Raw genomic sequence first — 14,949 nt, 5'->3', positions numbered from 1 at the left:
ACAGGTTGTTTTCCAAAGGAAGCCCATGGCTTTATTTTGGTTTCTATAATTTAGATGCTCATGTTGCCCCTTACAAAACAGCTCTATACTGCCACCCAGTGGCAATTTATTTTCATTGCAAGTATTCCACTACAGTGGTATTTAAAGTGATAGCCAACTATGTGTGTGTGTGATAGAGTGAGAGATGGTTCATGTTTAAACAAGGTTCTGCACTTTAATGCAGAGAACCGGTAAGTAACAGATACAGATGCATATGTTGATGAATGAATGAATTGTAGTCTTCTGTTTTGAGCCATATTTGCAAAGCAATTGTGCACTCCATAATGGCTTAGGGATGAGAATCCCAAGGCCTGATAGAGATGCCTGAATTGGAGAAAGATAAGAACATGAATGCCACCATCTTGCCTTTTCCTCCATTATCCCCAGACATAAACTGGTGACTGAGGAAATTGGTTGACTCCTACTCACTTATTTTGGGAGGAAACCAAACAGTTGCATTCAACTAAATTTTACTTAGAGTAGACCCACTGAAATTAATGCACCCCAGTTAGTCATGCCCATCAATTTCAAGAAGTCTACTTTGAGTAGGACTAGCGATGGCTGCAACCCATACCTTTATTAGAAGCGAGAACATTTGACTGAAACATCTGAACAGAACATCTGGGATATGTCCATTAAAATATTTCACAATCATTCTTTCAGTAACCTTTCTGATCCAACCCATTCCCATTTTCATGCATGTATTCCTTTGTACTATGCTCTTCAGGAAAAGGAAATCATTTGAGAAATTAGTTCAAATTCCTACAGAGCTGAGATTGCTATTTAATTGTCCTAGTGCTCTTCTTAAACTCCATTCAACACATCAGGTGTTAATGAGCAAATATAATTGGATGCCACTAAATAGTGGCAAACATAATTGGTTTGCAATAGGCTACCAATCTGGCTTTTCAACAAAACTGGAGGGTTGCCTAATCACTTGTGGGGGGGGGGGTTACTGTTTTGGAATCTTCCAAATGAACAAGATTTGGCTTTACATGGTTTTGCTTAGCAGTGAGTTTACCTTTTGTGTCTTTCAAATCAGATTGATTAGGAAACTGGTGTAAGGAGGACAGAAACTGTTTTACCTATTGTTGTATCAAGAGACCATTAAGCTATGTTTTAAGTGCAACATAATCTAAACCTGCAATTTGGGTTAGAAAATGAGCACCTACTTTTCTATACAGTAGCTATAATAGGCTGAAATTGCCACTAATGAAGACTTCAGGTGATCTACAGTAATTGACAGAGACAGTCACAATAAGCACCTGGGTCATACTTGTAATAAAAAAAGACTATTGTCTTGATGTAATGGATCATGCATAAAGAACAGGCAGGCACAATTTTAAAATGACTATTTGACATTTTCCAATTGAGAATAATTATTTAAAATCCCCTTTCAGCTAAAAGGTGGGCTGGTAGCTGTGTTTGATTCCACAGTGTAGGTCATCTTCCCCAAACTAATCCCCCCACCCAGTATTTATGCCATCAGCCCCAGTCAGTATGGCCATGCTGAATGGGCCTGAAGGAGAGTTACAGTCCAAAACATTGGTAGAGCAGCAGGCTGGGGAAATTTGATGTAGACAACGGAAGTAGGCAGCTCAGTCGGTAAAGCATGACTCTTAATCTCAGGGTTGTGGGTTGAAGCCCCACATTGGGTGAAATATTCCTGCATAGATGATCCTCATGGTCTCTTCCAGTGTGAGAGCCAGTGTGGTGTAGTGGTTAAGAGTGGTAGACTCGTAATCTGGGGAACCGGGTTCGTGTCTCCGCTCCTCCACATGCAGCTGCTGGGTGACCTTGGGCTAGTCACACTTCTTTGAAGTCTCTCAGCCCCACTCACCTCACAGAGTGTTTGTTGTGGGGGAGGAAGGGAAAGGAGAATGTTAGCCGCTTTGAGACTCCTTCGGGTAGTGAAAAGCGGGATATCAAATCCAAACTCTTCTTCTTCTTCTTCTTCCAACTCTACAATTTTATGATTCTATGAATGTTCCCATGCTTTTATAAGATGAGTGTTGAAAAATTAAACAACATGCATAAATGAATGTTCTCTGAACTGGTCACTTGCTTACTACTAAGAAAAACTAAAACCTTTAAAGTGGCTTCATTTTTAAAATAAAAAATAAAAATGCAAGTCCTAATTGGATAGAAAATACCTGCAGGGTAAAAAATAACTGGAGAACAAAGAGCCATATGGCAAACCCCAAAATGTTCACTGAAGATTGGGATTATTGAAATGTCCAGCAGAAATTCCATGGAAAAACTTGTATGTATGCAATGTTTGTGCATACTCATAAGTTGATTCCTGCGGTGCTTATCATATAATAAATTTGCCTGCATATCATACTTATCTGACATAAACAGTGTAACTAGTAAAAGTAATATTACAATTAGACATACATTTAGACACAGGAGCAGTAATTATATTTGATGTGCTTAAGGCTCAAGTTATTAAGGTATGGTTTAAATATATCAGGCCTAATAAAATACTTTAATTACTAATTCTAAATCAGCACCCGCAAGCAGGCATTCTTATTCCTTCAGTTTGCCTCTAGCTGTAAAACAAACCATTTACTTTCTCACTTATATTGTGAATATAATTTTCTTCCTCAATGCAACAAACTTATGCTTCAGCCATGGGAAAATCCTTTCATGTCAGCCTTATAAGCCCCTAAAGATAAGCATTTATAACACAAGTGTTTACACAGCTTTGACTGTGGTAGCATAAATAGCAAAATCGCAAAATACCAAGCAATCAGAATACAAATGGCACCTGGTGCATTTCCTGGCCCAGTTCAGATTACCAGCTTTAACATTTACAACCTTATACAGAATACATTAACTGTTCCCAAACAAGCCTATCCTGGCCTCAGTATCATCTCCAAATGCCCTCCTCAGAGTGCTGTTTCCATAGAAAGTGTGGAGGGTGGAAGCAATAGAAGGGGCCTTTTGGTGGTGGCACCTGTCAGTGGAATACATTCCCCAGGAAAGCTTGCCTGGCACCTTCTGTGTTAAGTGAAGACATTCATTAATTTCACCTCCAGTCTTTTTAGTAAAGGTGCTCCTTACTCTCCCAGAACTGAATATTTATGGGACAGAAAATCCTGTTTTCTGTACATTCCTTTCTTGTTAATTAGATTCTACTTATGCTATGAAAATCACTACTGTAACTAGTACTGTAAGTGGTGCCTAGATCTTGCCTTTGTAAAGTGGTAGAAGCTTATTGACTCTTAAAAAAATTAAAAAGTGTCTGCATTTTCTTCCATGTTCAATTGCTATTTAGATCAAGGCTTTGTAGAGATTACCTCTGCAGTTCCTAAATCTCATTTGAGCCCAAGTGTTTTCATTTAGTGCTTTTGGTGCAGATACATTTATCTAAGCAACACAATTAAAATGGTTCACTTCATTTACTTGGTACTGCAGCTGTATTGTAAAGCACAATCGATTAAAAAAATTATAGAAGTGTACAGTTCTTTTTGTGACTTGATTTCTGCTTGGGTGAGGTAAAGACTGGAATCAGAGCTTCTTGCTATACGAGAAGAATGCACTGTCATTTAAATATTGTTTGGTTGGAATTTTCCTGATATTGGTTGGAAATAATTCTTGCTAAGCTAGTAAGGATGTATGATTTTATTGTGCACTGCCTAGTTTATACCCTTAAATAGGGCAAAATATTTGCCATTCCATGACTTTGGGATGTCATCAGTAAACAGTAGAAGTCAGGCTGATGTGAAGTATCAAGTGTATCAAAGCCCTTCAGAATTAAATGAAAAGTTGTTGTTCGTGTACAATTTCATTTTTCTTTTATGATATGTGGCACATCTCAAACCTGAAGAATTATTATTATTTTGGTTAACTTAATAGTCAGTATGTTTTTCTTTCATTTATTACTGCTCTAGTGTGCACAAAATTATCTTATATAGGTTATCTTGTTTGGTAGCTGAAACTCATTCAAGATTAGTACAAGGCAAAGCTGTAATACAGGTCAAGCAATAGGAGCACTTAGATGCCTCTTTACACCAACCATGCCAGAGTCATGTCATTTTGCAGGAGAGAATATGTAAAAATATGTAAGACAAGTACAAAGTGACCAGTTCATGTGGATGGAGCACGACAAGAGGAGGTGGAACTGTTGTTAAAAACTCAAATGGTTCGACAGATTTGGTGGGTGTTATTCAACAGAATATACGGGCTTTTTTGTAAAAGATTTTTTTGCCGTTTAGTTTCATTAAGAAATCACTTTAGAACTTTATTTTACGAAGCAGCTTTTTTTTTTAAATTTTATGTATCTCAGTTACTATATTGAGAATTTAAAATCCCAAATACTCTGAAAGAAAAATAATATATGCACAGTTCTTATGGGTAATTAGCCAATCAGATCACTGGGCTGGCAGAAAATTTGTAATCCTGTAATTTTGCATTTAAATTGAGCCACATGCTGTGGGAACTCTCCTTAGAGATTAGTCTGTTAACAGTTGTGGTGCTCCATAAGGTTACATTAAGGAGAACAGCATTCCTAAACTTTTAATTAAATTACTCAGATTCTGTTATTTTGGTTACTGTTTCAACTATGTTTGTGTTCTAACAAAGTCAAATGACATTTGAAATTTGGTGGCTCCTTTGTTTTCTTTGCATTGGATTGATGCAAAGCTTTATGTTGGTATCATAAGTTTTCCTAACTTTTGACAATGCTGTTATCGTCTCAGAACGAAGTATTGTACCAATGATTATTATTCCCTACCAAAGTCAGTGGTCACATCCACATTGTATATTAAAATCATATTAGGTAGTTTTCAACTAAGTTTTACTCAGAGTGGATCCATTAAAATTATTAGACCTAATTTAGAAACGGCATGGTGCAACTGCAGCAGTGCAACCAGATGCCTTTATCTGCCCCATCAGCAACACAACTTGTCTCTCCCACTTTGGTCTCTCTCTACAACCGCAGCAGGTACTGCAAGCATCCAACAGCTTGACTTCACTCCCAAAGGCGCACTCCTCCTCCATTGTCTCCCAGAAAAGATGGGTGCCAACAATTTAATAATGTTCATTATTTTCAGTGCCTGGGAACTATAGTTTACCTCCCAGGGAGCTAAAGTTCTGAGCACCCTTAACAAACTACAGTTTCCATGATTCTTTAAGGGAAGCTATGTGGATGGTGTGGATGTGACTGTTTCAGTTTCCGCTTGTAGGGGCCATCCACACATCTGTTTGTCCCATGATTTCAAGTCATGAATTTGAGAGGGGTTTTGTTGTTTGTTTGTTTCTTGTCCTGCCACTTTCCCTGGGAAAACACAGTCTACTGCTTAATCAGAACCAATGTCAATCCGCAGAAACCTCTCAAGGACTTCCTGCCATCTAACTCAGGATTATTCTTTCGTATCTCAAGCTCTCTACTATCCCTCTTTTCCTTCAGATTTTTCAGTTCTTTCTCATACCTACAAGGACACATTTTTCTCCTGGTCCATTTCTCCAATATCTTTCCATCTCCCATCTCTTTTGTAGAGACAGAAAGATTGAGAGCTACAAACAAAAGTGTCTGTGTGTGTGAGAGAGAGGGGGGGGGGTTTATTTCCCCGAGATGTTGCCAATGTTCTCCTTGAGCATTCCAGAGACCAACTGGAGACATGTAAAGATGCTTATATAGCTGAACCGTAGAAGAGAAAAGCCGTAGGAAACCTTTTCTCCAGAAACATTACCTCTTGAATTGCAACTAACAAGGGTTACATTATGGGGGAATTTAAGCCAAAGCCCAACTCGGTGTTAGCGCATTCTCTTAAAACTCTAGTAAAACCTGGTAGGAAAAGAACCACTATTTGCAAGGGAAATCAAAATTAGGGAGGTAATTGTGCTAATTGGTTTAGAGAAATTATTATCTTTGTAAAATACTAAAGCTTGACGTCTTTTGAGATATTGTAATGTTTATTTTAATCAGCTACTGCAGCAATTAATCGGTTAAATGTAACAAGGTAAATTTGCTGAAAATGTATTAAGTTGACAGCTCTAATTATTACAAAGCATGGCATATGTGGGGCATTAAATTCACTTAATAATTACTGGGGGTTGTGCAGTTTGAATAAATACTTACCCATTTCTTACTAGCTTCTCCTTGTTTTTAGTAGTGTCACAGTAGCAAAAGAGACTATTTTATATCATTTTCCCCATGGTAGAGAATACCGATATTTATAGCAGCCATTATATTACATTGCTAGTAGATTATGTCATTGGATTCATAGCAAGAAAATGCTGAACTTAGAATAAGCTGAACCACACAAAGCCCTGCTGCAAAGCAGGTTCTGTTTATTTTTGTGGTAGTTACTTGCACAGACTCTTGGCACATGTGCCTTGAAATTAATCAGGGCTGCACAGCAGCAGCTCTTAGTGGACTGTGCTCTGTGTCAACCTCTGTAAACTTGGCTCCTATAGTGATTACAGTGTCGCTTCCTACCCCAAATCTCTGAAATCGAATTGTTCAGCTCCTGATGACAATAAATCCTGTGCCCCTACCTGCCCTTTAATGCTTTTCAATTCTGTGTGGAGACATGACAGAGTAATAATTTATTCAGATGTCAGAAAATAATTTGAAAAGTGTCAAGTAGAAAAGAAAAATAGGATAGAAGAGAATTACTTTCAAAGACATGCAGCTAGCCTCTTTCCCTCCCATGAATGTCCTGAGTCCAGAATAATTTTGGTGGCTCTCTGGCATACAAGAAAGCAGGTAAAATGGATAGATAACAAATTCTCTATTAAATTCCCACTCCCCGGGGTTATTTTAATTACCATTGTCTTGCTACAGCAGGTAGAACGGAAGCAGGAACACAGCTGACATTCCAAAGGAGAGCATTTTTCTCATCACTCATTCCTAGAGGATTGTGGTACAAACCTAACATCTGCAAGGCTAAATAAGTGATTGGGGGGGGGGGGAGATGATGGATTATCTTGGGGAAAAGGTTTGATCCAGTTACTTCCAAAACAATTGGGATTCCTAGTCTTATAAAATTATTTTTCATCTTTTACATTCTTCTACCACCATACTAATGATAGGATCTATTTCCTGGCATGATCTATGATTTGCATACCCCAAACAAATAAATCTATACAGAAGGTACTATTCACTAAAGATTAATACTACTATCCAGCACCCAGTCTAACAGGTTTAGTTCCTACTGATTTTAAAAGGGACATAGTATGCATAACTTATATATAGCAACCCAAGATTACAGAATACTATAAAATGCACAGGAAACATATCTGCAAATGAACTGTTTAGGTGGTGGTGCATTTCATTTTGCCATTGTCTACATCACTACAGAATTATTTTACCCCATTTCTATTACTCTAGTGCAGGGATCCCCAACCTTCAGCCCTCCAGATGTTTTGAACTACAATTCCCATCATCCCTGACCACTGGTCCTGTTGGCTAGGGATCATGGGAGTTGCAGGCCAAAACATCTGGAGGGCCACAGGTTGGGGGTGCCTGCTCTAGTGTTTACTACTTCATTAGATATAATGTGGTAATATGGGCACAACTGTTTGGGATGGGGAGGTAGCATTGGGTTCCATGAAGGCCTTTATCCTCTCTGGATAGCCCTCAGCCATGCAGACATTGCCCATTATGCTGGAGTGGAGATTCATAAATACCTGCCATCCCCCTTAACCTTCCCTGAGTCCCTTCCTGCTCTTTGGGCTTAGAGCCCCTGAGTGCATCCACATGAAGTCATGCTCACACACTGCAGGACAAAGTCTCCTGTTTTTAAGAAGCATATTCAGGCTGGGTAGTGATGGTGGGTAGATCCCTCTTCTCCCAGTTCTCATTGGGGTGGCTCAGAATGTGTCAAACAACTCCCCCACCCCAGTAATCAGATATTCAAAGTGGTTTCAAGTCGTTCTGGACCCTTTCCAAGCCTCTTGTGAGCCTCCCCCATAACTCACAACTCCTCAAGCCTCCAGACCACTATCATACCTGGAATATACATCTGGTTGGCCACTGTGAGAACAGGATGCTGGACTAGATGAGCCATTGTCCTCATTCAGTAGGTTCTTATGTTCTAAAGAAGCTGCCAGGAACTGTTTTCAGGATCTGAGGTGTCATAAATATGTGGATGATGCCCAGCTCTACCTCTCTGTTCCATCTGAATCAGGACAATTGGTTAAGGCAGAGGTTTTCAAGCTTTTTGAGTCCACGGCTCCCTTGACCAACTACATTCTTTCTGAGGCACCCCGTGTGGCTCAGGAGCCCAGTTATGCCACCCCTTGCCTGCTGAGCTGGCAGCCTCTCACCCTTTTTCGAACACACTCCCTTGTGTAGTATTCCCTCAGCCTCCACTCTCCTTGTGAGTCCTTTGGGCAGTTGCTACTGCAACAAACAACTGTGCAAATCTTTGGAAGGCAGAGACATGAGAGGGCATAAGGAGAGGGAGGGAAGGAAAGAGGGACAGAGGCCAGTCTTGCCCACGCTACCCCTGACTCTCATTCAAGGCAACCCAGGGTGCCATGGAGCACTGGTTGAAAACCACTGGGTTAAGGTGTTAGACCAGTACCGAGAGGTGATGATGGACTGATATGGACCAATAAATTGAAGCTGAATTCTAAAAAGACAGCAATGTTTGGTGGCCCAAGTTCTTGAGTCTGGGAGATGGGGAGACAGCCTGTCATAGATGGTGTTGCATTCCTGTGGAAGAAGCAGGTCCACAGCCTGGGCCTTCTCCTGAATTCAACCTTATCACTGGAGGCTAGTAGTGCCTTTTTCCAGCTCTGGCTGGTTCACCAATTACAGCCTCTTTTGAACAGAAACGACTTGGTCACAGTACCCAACGCTCCAGATTGGATTGTTGCAATGTGCTCTACATGGGGCTGCCCTTGAATATGATTTGGAAACGTCAGCTGGTCCAAAATGCAGCAGCCAGTTTACTGGCTGGAGTTCACTTCAGAACTTGTATAACCCCTGTTTCAAAACATCTGGTCCGCTTGCAACGTCATGTCTAGACCCAGTTCAAGCTGCTCATGCTAGTGTTGAAAATCCTAAGCAACTTGGGCCCCAAATATCTGAAAGACCACTCCCTTCACTGCAGACCCTCTTGGGTGTTACAATCAGTGGAGGGAGCTCTCTTGGTAGTTCCACCTTCCTCATAGGTTCAGGGGTTGGTAAGCTGGGAGAGGATATTCCCTGTGCCAGCCAAAAAGTTGAGAAATTCCCTCCCCACAGAGGTACATTTGGCACCTTCATAGTACAGCTTTCATTTTATCCTGAACCTACACCTCTTTGCCCTGACAATTGAGATATATGTTTTAGGTCCAATCTAGTTGTGATGGTAATTTGTATTAAATTTCTAGTGCTGTATTTCATATTTCTGTAACACAACCTGGGCCCTTCTGATGAGGGACTGGTTGTAGTAGTAGTAGTAGTAGTAGTAGTAGTAAATAGAGATAGATGGTTCTGCTCAAGTGCCAAACATAAGATTCTGTTTTGACTGCAGAGGGCTGTAAGCAACTACTTTTGCAGCCACAGTTAAAGCAGATATTTGAGATTGGACAGCTTCCCCTTATAAATAATAACTCTATACAATGCACCTGCTCTGAGCCCTGCAGGCCAATGATATTGATCGTGCAAGAATGATTGCCTAATTTTAATTGCCTTTGTCATTTTTGTGTCGTACACTCACACAAAACAGGGCTGGAGATGCAAAATGAAAACATTAAAGCTAAATGTTTTCAAATGTCAATGAAAAATACATTTTAACAGATGACTGTTGGATATGTGGGTGTGGGTTTCTTCAGTTTAATAGTATCCTTTAATGTGTTTCTCCTGATATAAATGGGCACATGAGCTTTCAGGTGCAATTAGTGGTGTGGTATGTCGTTTGCAGCTATTGTTTTAGAAAAACATTCTTATTTCAAGGGTGATTACTGTTGTCCTTTTTTTATCAGCTGTCGGCAACTCTGATATAAAAATTTTAAAGGCATTGCAATGTTTCAAGCAAGTTCTCAAATGAATAGACTAGTAAAATTCTAAATAAGTAACTAAAAATTGTTGTGAAGAGGATCAGTAATTGGTTGTTTGTAGATGCAAGATTTTAGTAATTGATGGTGTTTTATATCTGCTCATTATCTCTGTCTCCAATAGACTCTCAGACAAAGTGACATAGCAGGGTAAAAAAAAAAGAAATCACAGGAGCAAAAGTGTTAGAAGAAGGAATACCTGGGTAGGACCACACCCTCCCCAAAGGCCCAGGCAATGCTTGGGATCCATTGTGGATCCAGCTTTTATCCTGGATTCCCATAGAGCACTCCAGAAACAACAGACATAGGCTGTTCTAGAGCCTAGGCAGATACATTAGGGGTGGGGGCATAGCTGTCAACTTTTCCCTTTTTTAAAGGGAAATTCCCTTATTCCAAATAGGATTCCTCACAAGAATAGGGAAAACTTGACAGCTATGGTTACCGTGGGGGTGGTCCCGGTCTCCCCCCCCCCCCCGGCTCATTTCTTTCGTTATGGTCTAAAATGAAGATAGTTGTCAGGCCTGGCATTTAAACAATCTTCTCTCCTGCTGTCAAAAAAAAAAAAAAAAACGGTCTCCAAAAACCTGCCTCATTTCAGAAGGAGCGATTTGAGAATTAGACTAATTAGAGCAATAGTGCAAACTAAGAGAAATGTTTAAACTGAGAAAGGCCAATATCGTCCACTGAAACATTACTCATGTCAAAAGCACAAAAAGCAGCAGCAGAGCTCTCCTGGTGGTGCACTACTATTTATTTATTTCAACAATTTATATATACTATACTTCCTGACACAGTAGTCTCTAAGCAGTGCTCGCCAGGGCAGGGGTGGGGTGAGGCAGGTGTGGGTTGGCCGCAGCCCCTCCTGGCAAGCAGCAGAACCGCCCCACTACTGCTGATGCTGCTCTGCTTAAACTATTTTTTTTCAAACTCTCAGCCCTAGTAGTTAGTTGTTAACAGTGCATTCTTAAACATTCCTACTTAGAAATAAACACATTGATTACAGTGACACTTTCCCTCAGGTATGTTTGTGTATAGGACTGCAACCTCCTGTTAAAAAAAACACCAACTTTCTTTCATTTTAAGGGGAGGGGCAGACACTTAATTGCAAATTAGTTTGAAAGAAACTGAAACCTCTATTGAGCCTTTAACAAGCTAAATTAATGAGCCTACAGAAGATCTCTGCCTCACCTCTTAACGCACTTGAGAGCTGTCACGTTTTTAATATTGTCCATAACATTATCAGTGTGTAATCCTCCAATCCTGTTATGTGCTGAGAATAACCTGTGGATTGATTTGTCCTTTCAGGTCCAATGCAAGAGACAATATATGACTTCTGGAGAATGGTCTGGCATGAAAATACAGCAAGCATAGTCATGGTGACAAATCTCGTGGAAGTGGGAAGGGTAAGAAAGTTTGGGAAATTGTCTATATTTATACATTGGGGGGGGGGATTTCTCTGTTTTGAACTTAACAACCTTGCTGCTAACTTTTCTACTTAAGTTGTGAGTTGGCCACTCCAGTCTCAAACACAATGGACTTTTGTGTTTTAGAGCAAGCACGGTGAAGTGGCTCAGGTTGCTAGGTTCAGATTCCCCTATTCAAATCCTCACCCAGGGCCAAAGTACATGTGATGGGAGATCTGTGGCTGGATCTCCAGATACCTTTTTTTTCCATAAAAAGAGCTGGAGCAGGTTTTGAATCAGGGGAGATAATTCACGCCCCATGCTTCTGACACTTTCCATCGTATGCTGAATATGCACCTCTTTACCCATGGTCTTTGACACCAGAGAGAGAGAGATATTTAGAATCCACCCTATTCCTTTGATTGTGTTTGTTTTGAACTGATTTTTATATTGTATTTTTAAATTGCTGTAATCAGCTCTGGCACCTTATAGTGAGAGACAGGTAAGAATAAAAAATGGTAATGGTAGGACCACAATGATAGGCACTGATTCCTTGATGCAAATCACCCTCCAAAACTGGTAATGGCCACAGATTGGAAAACATCCAGACACAAGTTAATAGCAGCTGGGGCGGGGGGCAGTTTGCATTAAGGAATCAGGAGAAGAAGAAGAAGAAGAAGAAGAAATGAACTACTCTTTCTCCTCTCTTCATTCCATAACCATGGCCAAATCACTTCCACATCATTGGCTTTACGTAGAATTTTTTGGGGGGAATACATCAAGAGCTGTGACCTCAGCCATGAAGCCCAGTAGGTGGCCTTATTTAAATTACTGCATATTATTTTCAAAAATTATATACAGTACTGTGTTTTAGGACAAAATACGGTAGTGGCCATTTGGTGAACTTCGCATACTTATCGTGAAAATAAAAGTGTGTGTGTGTGTGCGCGCACGTGCGCATGCACACACACACACACACACACACACACACACAAAGCCAGAGAGCCAGTGTGGTGTAGTGGTTAAGAGTGGTAGACTCGTAATCTGGGGAACCGGGTTCGTGTCTCCGCTCCTCCACATGCAGCTGCTGGGTGACCTTGGGCTAGTAACACTTATTTGAAGTCTCTCAGCCCCACTCACCTCACAGAGTGTTTGTTGTGGGGGAGGAAGGGAAAGGAGAATGTTAGCCGCTTTGAGACTCCTTCGGGTAGTGAAAAGCGGGATATCAAATCCAAATTCTTCTTCTCTTCTTCTTCTAAGCTCCCCAGGAAGGATGTGATAGAAACATAATAAACAAAACAAAACCTCAATAATCTATTTCTCTAAGAAATTTTCTTACTTATATTAGCCAGCCACAGATTTCCTCAGAAATTTGGATGGCTGCAGAAAATTGCACCCAGGTTTCCTTCAACCTCTAAAACACGCAGACAAAATACAAGGGAAACCTCCCTAATACACTTCAGATATAAAAGAATTTATTTCTTCTCCTATGATTCCAAAAGTACTACAGTGTATTTCACTGAATGAGGATAGAAGGCCATTTTTGGGCTTTCTGCCTAGTAATTAATTTTTGCAGGGTATAACTACTTTCTGCAGTGACCAGATTGCCTGGCCTTTCCTCAGTGAAGCTGTGCTTTTCGTTTCCATAGAAATAATGAGAAGCAATCCAAATTTCTAAGTTCCCAAGTATCTTAGGTCATGTACACTTTTATTTTCAAAAGACAGTAACAGAAGTTAGCTTTCTATTTTTAATGGTCAACAAGAGTTGTTGGGTTTCTTATTTATTTTATTGTATCATTAGCATTGATGCAGGTCAGGGTGTTTAAAACAGCCTAGGGAGTACACTGTTCAGTTTTCCAGTGAATATATCAAACTTCATCAACTATGTTGTCAACACCTCCAGGAACAGTGCATTTATTAGCTGCTGAAAAAATGGGAAATTGTAGATATACTTCGGTGTAGCTAAAGCAGTTATGATGCATGTTTTTAATTTCCTGCCAAAACAGTAGTTTATAATTTCCCCCCTGAAAAATAGACATGTGGACTATAAATGATCAATTAATTTTTCAGTAATATGAGTAAATGTGTCATTTCCAGCTTCCTTTATTGTAAATTCAATTTTCATTCTGTGTTTAGAAAGGGGATTTTTGTTCATGGTTTATTGTGAGTTTAAATCCTACTGCCTAGACATCTAAGTGCCTGAGCCTGATCACAAATCAGGGAACAGGACCACTTTTGGATGAGAAAGCAGCACGATTTGTGAGTATAATTAGGTGCTGTTATGAGAGCACAAAGATCCAACCAGTTGGACTGGTTTAAAAGGTCAGATTGAGGCCATTTGGGACCCAAAGGAGTTTGAGACTTGGTGGATCAATAAATCAGCTCTGCCACTTGCATTCAAGCTGTAGCAAAAAGTTACAACTAATTTATTGATATGAAACTTTCCAGTATATTGTTGTGAGCAGAGGGTTTGACTTGATGGCCTGCAATATTCCTTCTAAGTCCATGATTGTCTGTAAAACTGGAATCTGGACAAGAGGACGGCAAGCTTCATGGTGCTGGTATACAGTTCCTTGGGGTTGGGGTGGGTTATCTTTTCTGTTGTTCTTGGTGTATCATTGCTGCAACATCTGAATTTTTAAAAAGTATTATTAAAATTTAAGTTGCCCTAACAAGACATAGGTGATGGGTAAAAATTATCCTTATTTCCACCACACCACCTCTCTAGAGAGAGGACACCTATTGTAAAGTAGTTTTCTGGTTTCTTCTCTAAGCACCTAATTCATGGTTTACCATATCATTGCATAACTCATTTTATTATTTATATATCCTCATTGCTCCCTACCATTCAAGTTAACCACATGACAGCAGTCTATTTCTTTAAATGAGAACTATTGTATTTTTCCTAGTCCTGAACAAAATGGATTTATCATCGCCTGACACCTTACATTCTTAACTCTTCCTTCCCTGTATCTCATGATATAAATTAGCATTAGCTCTGTTCTACATTTAATTTCCAGAGGGTTCCAGTTTTTCCTATCTTTGACTAAGGAATGTTCTTACAAGTAGCATAAGTTGATAAATCATCTTAACCACAACTTCCCCAAATCTCTTAATATCAATGACTCATGGGGTATCTGTATTCCCTTGCAATCTCCAGAATCATTGCAGAGCTTCTAAGAGAGATCTGTGCTTGCCAGATGGTTTGCCATAGGATCTGCTCAACCCAGGCCCACCATCGGCAGGGCCCACCAGAGCCGACACTTGGGCTGCACATCAGTAGCTCTGCTGCAGCCACTAGCACCCCACTCCACCTTGCACTGAAGGGCTCACTCACCTGTGAGCTTATACAGCAGCAGCCGCTCAGCAACTAGACCATTACAGCACTGCCAATGGGTAAGCCTGTAATGAGGAGGCTGGAGGCTGCAGGAACACTGCCATCAGGGCGCAGCAGGTGCTAGGGTTGCCCACGGAGGGAAGCTTGCTCAGCGTCCTCCAAAATCTAGAGCTG

The 14,949-nt window shown here is 40.3% G+C and overlaps 1 protein-coding gene across 19 annotated transcripts in view; it reads left to right on the top strand.

Annotated features, from left to right (window-relative positions):
• PTPRM (protein tyrosine phosphatase receptor type M) overlaps positions 1-14,949 on the top strand; it is a 395,593-nt gene that overhangs the window by 353,243 nt on the left and 27,401 nt on the right. For all 19 annotated transcript variants that reach the window (XM_033154926.1, XM_033154917.1, XM_033154915.1 and 16 more), the window contains one exon: positions 11,341-11,438. In XM_033154926.1, the coding sequence (XP_033010817.1) occupies positions 11,341-11,438 (98 nt within the window). The remainder of the gene's footprint in view (positions 1-11,340; positions 11,439-14,949) is intronic.

Source organism: Lacerta agilis, chromosome 7, assembly GCF_009819535.1.
Source record: "Lacerta agilis isolate rLacAgi1 chromosome 7, rLacAgi1.pri, whole genome shotgun sequence".
In the NCBI taxonomy this organism is placed as follows: Eukaryota; Metazoa; Chordata; class Lepidosauria; order Squamata; family Lacertidae; genus Lacerta; species Lacerta agilis.
Note: the sequence above shows the minus strand (reverse complement) of the source record. Positions and strands in the feature narration are given on the sequence as shown.